Consider the following 5198-nt stretch of genomic DNA (forward strand, 5'->3'; position numbering starts at 1 on the left):
AGATACTAGGGTAGTTTAATTACTTTTAAATTCCTCAGATAAGGAGTTTTAGTCTCCAGGACCTGTTCAAAGGTCGCCAGGTGATTTTTGCTCTCCTCATGATACAATAAGATGCTGGCTTATTTGACTGGTCACAGATGATGCATCGAATGTTCTGGGTCTGTTAAGCCTCACAATAGCTCAGGTTTTATCTTAATTGTACAGATAATAATAGCACATGCTGACTAGGTGCCAGGCATTGTTTTAAGCATTTTGCTAACTTAGTCCTCACAGCAATCCTAAAAGGTAGGTGCTACATATTACAATACCTGCTGTACTGGGGAGGAGACAAAGCATAAGAAACTTAAGTTCACAAGCAGTGGCGTGATCCTGGCTCACTGCCACCTCCAACTCCTGGGCTCAAGCGATCCTCCCGCCTTGGCCTCCCAAAGTGCTGGGATTACAGGCGTGAGCTACCGCGCCCAGCTCAGGGTCTACACTCTTAACTGTACTGCCTTTCAACAGCATGTGAGGAACAGAGAGAGGAGAGAGAGACTCCCATTACCAATCAGGAGCTCCAGGTGTATTTCAAACCCTAAGATTATCACCGTGTGCAGCAGATGGCGCCCTGGCGCGTAGCAATACGCCGGACCTGTACACGGAGTCAAAACTACCATACCCACAATGCTATGGGGTATCAAAGTCCAACTCTACTGGTTAGCTGTCCGAGGTAGTGCCTGTGCGCGCTCCTGTGGGAAATTGTGTACTAAGGCCATTCGGGACCTTCCTTTATCTGCTTAAGACAAGTTAAAAAGTGTTTTATCCTCCTCTTATCCTCCTTGTCTTACTAGTTGGCGAGCAATAGGGCTGAAACAAGGCTGCTGTTTGTTGGCCTCACCTGCGCTAGCCTAACGTGAGGACCCTTGACCTCTGGGCCAAGATGGTGGCGCCCAGAGCTTCGCTCTTTCTGCTGCCCTGAGGTGAACTGAAGCCAGCAGCCCCGTATCATGTCGAAGCTCGGCCGGGCCACCCGGGGCCTCAGGAAGCCCGAGGTCGGCGGTGTGATCCGGACCATCGTGCGGGCAGGCCTGGCCATGCCCGGGCCTCCACTAGGCCCAGTGCTGGGGCAGGTGCGGCCGTGGCGGGAACCCGACGTGGGGGTTGTCGAGGGTGGTGGAAGCTAAGACGCGGATGGAGGGCGCTGGCTCTGGAACTACCGGGGCCTCGGTTCAGAGCTCGGCTCTGCTTCTCACACGCTTTACGTCCTTGTGCTGGTTACAAAGGGTCTTCCGCTTGGGCTTCCTCATCCCATCCCAATGTGCTGTGATGAGGATAACGTGGGAAGATGCATACAGATCTTCTGGCTCACTGAGGGGTAGTTGAATCTCGGTAGAGATAGGAACACAGAAAAGTGAAGACGAAGGATGGAATGGACGGCGCCTCCTGGGCGGTAGGAAGCCGTCCCCTCCTCCCACCACTAACCCCCTCTGCTTCCCTCACAGAGAGGTGTTTCCATCAACCAATTTTGCAAGGAGTTCAATGAGAGGACAAAGGACATCAAAGAAGGCATTCCTCTGCCTACCAAGATTTTTGTGAAGGTGGAGTCTGGACTCTGATCCCTGGTTTCTTTCTCCCTCTGTTCTTCCTCGGCCCTGGGGCTGGTCATCTGGGGTTTTCTCTGCTCCTGACTTGACTTCCTATTTCTGGGCTTCACTTTCTCCATTTAGGACTAGACCATATTTGTTTTGAACCAGCCCCATCTTGCCATGTTGCAGTTCCTCCCTTTGCCCCTCCATCTCACTGGGCCTTCCAGAGCAGAATTAGGGCAGGAATAGAGGGGACAGGGTTGTTTGCTGCAGATTTATTTTTTCTTTCTTTTTTTTTTTTTGAGATGGAGTTTTGCCCTTGTCGCCCAGGCTGGAGTGCAATGGCACAATCTCGGCTCACTGCAACCTCCTTCTCCCGGTTTCAAGCAATTCTCTTGCCTCAGCCTCCTGAGTAGCTGGGATTACAGGCGCCCGCCACCATGCCTGCTAATTTTTTGTATTTTTAGTAGAGATGGGGTTTCACCATGTTGTTCAGGCTGGTCTTGAACTCCTGTCCTCAGGTGATCCACCCACCTTTTTCTCCCAAAGTGCTGGGATTACAGGCATGAGCCACTGCTCCTGGCCCAGATTTATTTTTTTCTTGTGATTCTGTGGTCTTTTTGAGGGATGCCATAGGAAAGTGAGATGAAGGAAGCAGGGACAGGACAGAAGTTCCCTGGGATGGGGCAGCAGGAAGAGAGAATCTCATATTTCTTTTTTCTGTTAAGCCTGACAGGACATTTGAAATCAAGATTGGACAGCCCACTGTTTCCTACTTCCTGAAGGCAGCAGCTGGGATTGAAAAGGGGGCCCGGCAAACAGGTGAGGGTCAGGGTAGGCGTCTGAGGTTCTGGGGGCTCCAGGATCTCAGTAACACCTGAAGAGCCACTTGTTCCTTCCTTCTAGGGAAAGAGGTGGCAGGCCTGGTGACCTTGAAGCACGTGTATGAGATTGCCTGCATCAAAGCTCAGGATGAGGCATTCGCCCTGCAGGACGTACCCCTGTCCTCTGTTGTCCGCTCCATCATCGGGTCTGCCCGTTCTCTGGGCATTCGTGTGGTGAAGGAGTAAGTGTCCTGGCAGGTGCAGTGTGACGAGAGGGCCCAGAAAGCTCTGGACTCGGGCAGAGCTGAGAGGGCCCATTGCAGTGGGAAGGTCAGTTTTTAAGTCAAGGGACCCTAGATTCTAGAGGATAGGGTGGGTGTGGGAGACCACCCACATTCATTGATTTGGAATACTCGTATTGGGCACCTGTTATGTATTAGATGTTGTTCTGCAAATTTTCTAAGAAATGGAAAGATCTCCATGAAGGATCCAAGTGGGAGAAGTTCAGTGTCACCTGGGTCTGTCGTCCTAGACCTAGGCGAGTGGAGAATGGTATGAGGGAAGGACCAGTGGGGAAGGATTTTTGAGCTGTGTCAGGTTCATGCTTGCTCCTGAGGCAAACAGGAGACCCCCGTTATGGGGCTTCAGATGACTTCAGGAATTGTTTCATTGAAGTAAGATGTTGGGTGGGAGAGTGTCTGGCCTAGACAATGGCCAGAACAGAGATAGCACTCAACCCTTTACTGGCTTCTTGCTGCTGTGTCACATCCCATGTCAAGGCTGACAATTGATTATTTCCCGAGAAGACTGGGGTTAAGCATGGAGCAGACACAGACTTGACTTTTCTCAAATCTTTTCTTTTACTGGGAACATGGAGATGGGTAAATCTGACCCAGCCCTGGCACAGACATACATGCTCAGCCCCATGACTTCATTGTACAGCATATTTTGGGGCACAGAGTACCCCAGTTAATCTGGACTGGGGTCTGGCTGACGCCTCAAAGGATGAGTAGGGATTTAGTAAGGGAACAAAAGATAAGGGTGTTGGGGGTTGGGAGATGGTGTCCCTGGAGAGCAAAGGTATAGAGGCTGGGAAGTCAGGGAGGGAGAAGGGGCCAGGCAAGCTGGGCTCTGAGACAGAGGCCCTTTTGAGCCCCTGCAAGACATGGGGTCCTATGAGCTCCCACTGGTGACTAATCATGCACCAACCATCTGTCTTCACTTGCAGCCTCAGTTCAGAAGAGCTTGCAGCTTTCCAGAAGGAACGAGCCGTCTTCCTGGCTGCTCAGAAGGAGGCAGATTTGGCTGCCCAGGAGGAAGCTGCCAAGAAGTGACCCTTGCCCCCCATCTCCCAGATTTCAAAGTAGGCAGCTGGGAAGGGGCCAGTTGCAAAGGCTGTGCCCCAGGGGAGGAAGGAGGTCACACCAATATGATGATGGTTTTCGTGACTTTGAATGATATATTTTTGTACATTTAGCTGTACTGAGGCATCAGGCCTGAATAAACATCCTTTCTTACCCACTGTCATCTTCTATCTTGGGACCTCAGGGAAGGGGACCAGTACTGGTGGTAGCCAACATGGGCAGACATTAGGAAATTTTTTTTTTTTTTTTGAGACCTTGTCTCACTCTGTCTCCTAGGCTGGAGTGCAGTGGCCGGATCTCAGCTCACTGCAAACTCCGCCTCCCGGGTTTACACCATTCTCCTGCCTCAGCCTCTGGAGTAGCTGGGACTACAGGCGCCCGCCACCTCGCCCAGCTAGTTTTTTGTATTTTTAGTAGAGACGGGGTTTCACCGTGTTAGCCAGGATGGTCTCGATCTCCTGACCTCGTGATCCGCCCGCCTCGGCCTCCCAAAGTGCTGGGATTACAGGCTTGAGCCACTGTGCCCGGCGACATTAGGAAATTGAGGTCTTCATGCTGCTTCTCAGATGTGCAAATTGAGGTTCAGCCAAGCAAAGTAACTTGCCCAGGTCCTTTTTTTTCTTTTAAGTTGTAATTTTGTTTTATTGCCCAGGTTCTGAATTGGTGCCAGAGGTAGGAATAGAACACAGGGCTTCTCATTTGAAATCCTTTGTTCTTCCCCTCCCCAGGGTGGGAACCATGGGTGCTAGGGCTGGGGTATATTGCTTGCTTCTTCCATCAAAAATCTCTTTTATCTCCTAATGACTTGCCACCTCAGCAGAAACAGGTCCCTATGGAGGTCTCAGCTCAGCCCCAGGCAGGGTTACTACATGGAGTGCCCAGATCCCAGGGGCTACTTCAGGCCCTTCTACTAAGTTCCTGACCCTGGCTCTGGGTCAGATGTTGGCTGAACATGAACTGTTGTAGGGTTGACAGCTACAGACCACAGAAAGAGCAAAGCTTCAGCAGGTTCCTGCCTGATGCAGAGGTCCTCGGGAAGCCCTTGGCCTTTTATTTCCTCATTGTCCTTTCAGAGAAGAGAGCAGGAGTTGGGGGAGAAAGAAGTTTCATGTTTATTGAGCATCTGTTATGTGCTAGACACTTCATTTTATACTGATGAAGTATGGAAAGCATAAACACCTAAAAGAAAATAAAATCCTCATGTTATCCCACCACCCAGATGAGACTTCTGCCAATGTTTGTTGTGTATCTTTTCTGCTCTTTTTTTTTCTTTGTGTATTTATGTATAATGCTTTTTGAAAAAGCAAACTGGGGTCATCCTCTATATAGCTGTACAATGCTGTATACTTTTGGCAACTATTTGGAACATTTAAAAATTATCTTTTTTTTTTTTTGAGATGGAGTCTCGTTCTGTCACCCAGGCTGGAGTGTAGTGCATGATCTTG

General features: G+C 50.1%; 1 protein-coding gene across 2 annotated transcripts; it reads left to right on the forward strand.

Moving 5' to 3' along the window:
• The first annotated feature begins 892 nt into the window (after positions 1-892).
• MRPL11 (mitochondrial ribosomal protein L11) lies at positions 893-3911 on the forward strand. Of its 2 annotated transcripts, none has more exons than XM_011942427.1 (5): positions 893-1109; positions 1482-1577; positions 2294-2387; positions 2472-2631; positions 3618-3910. In XM_011942427.1, exons 1-5 carry the CDS (start codon positions 987-989, stop codon positions 3721-3723), a joined length of 579 nt encoding a protein of 192 aa, XP_011797817.1. In that variant the 5' UTR covers positions 893-986; the 3' UTR covers positions 3724-3910. The 2 variants fall into 2 exon arrangements, with proteins under 2 accessions (XP_011797817.1, XP_011797818.1); XM_011942428.1 differs by having other exon boundaries at positions 895-1031; positions 3618-3911.
• The last annotated feature ends 1287 nt before the right edge of the window (positions 3912-5198 follow it).

This window comes from Colobus angolensis, unplaced genomic scaffold (genome assembly GCF_000951035.1).
Source record: "Colobus angolensis palliatus isolate OR3802 unplaced genomic scaffold, Cang.pa_1.0 Scaffold21, whole genome shotgun sequence".
Classification (NCBI taxonomy): domain Eukaryota; kingdom Metazoa; phylum Chordata; class Mammalia; order Primates; family Cercopithecidae; genus Colobus; species Colobus angolensis.

What these genes read in the sequence shown, in the direction of transcription:
- MRPL11 (XM_011942427.1), top strand. Translation starts at nt 987, where the DNA reads ATGTCGAAGCTCGGCCGGGCCACCCGGGGCCTCAGGAAGCCCGAGGTC. An exon ending in CTACCAAGATTTTTGTGAAG is followed by an intron (nt 1,578 to 2,293) that starts GTGGAGTCTGGA and finishes TTTTCTGTTAAG; the next exon opens with CCTGACAGGACATTTGAAAT. An exon ending in GGCATTCGTGTGGTGAAGGA is followed by an intron (nt 2,632 to 3,617) that starts GTAAGTGTCCTG and finishes CTTCACTTGCAG; the next exon opens with CCTCAGTTCAGAAGAGCTTG.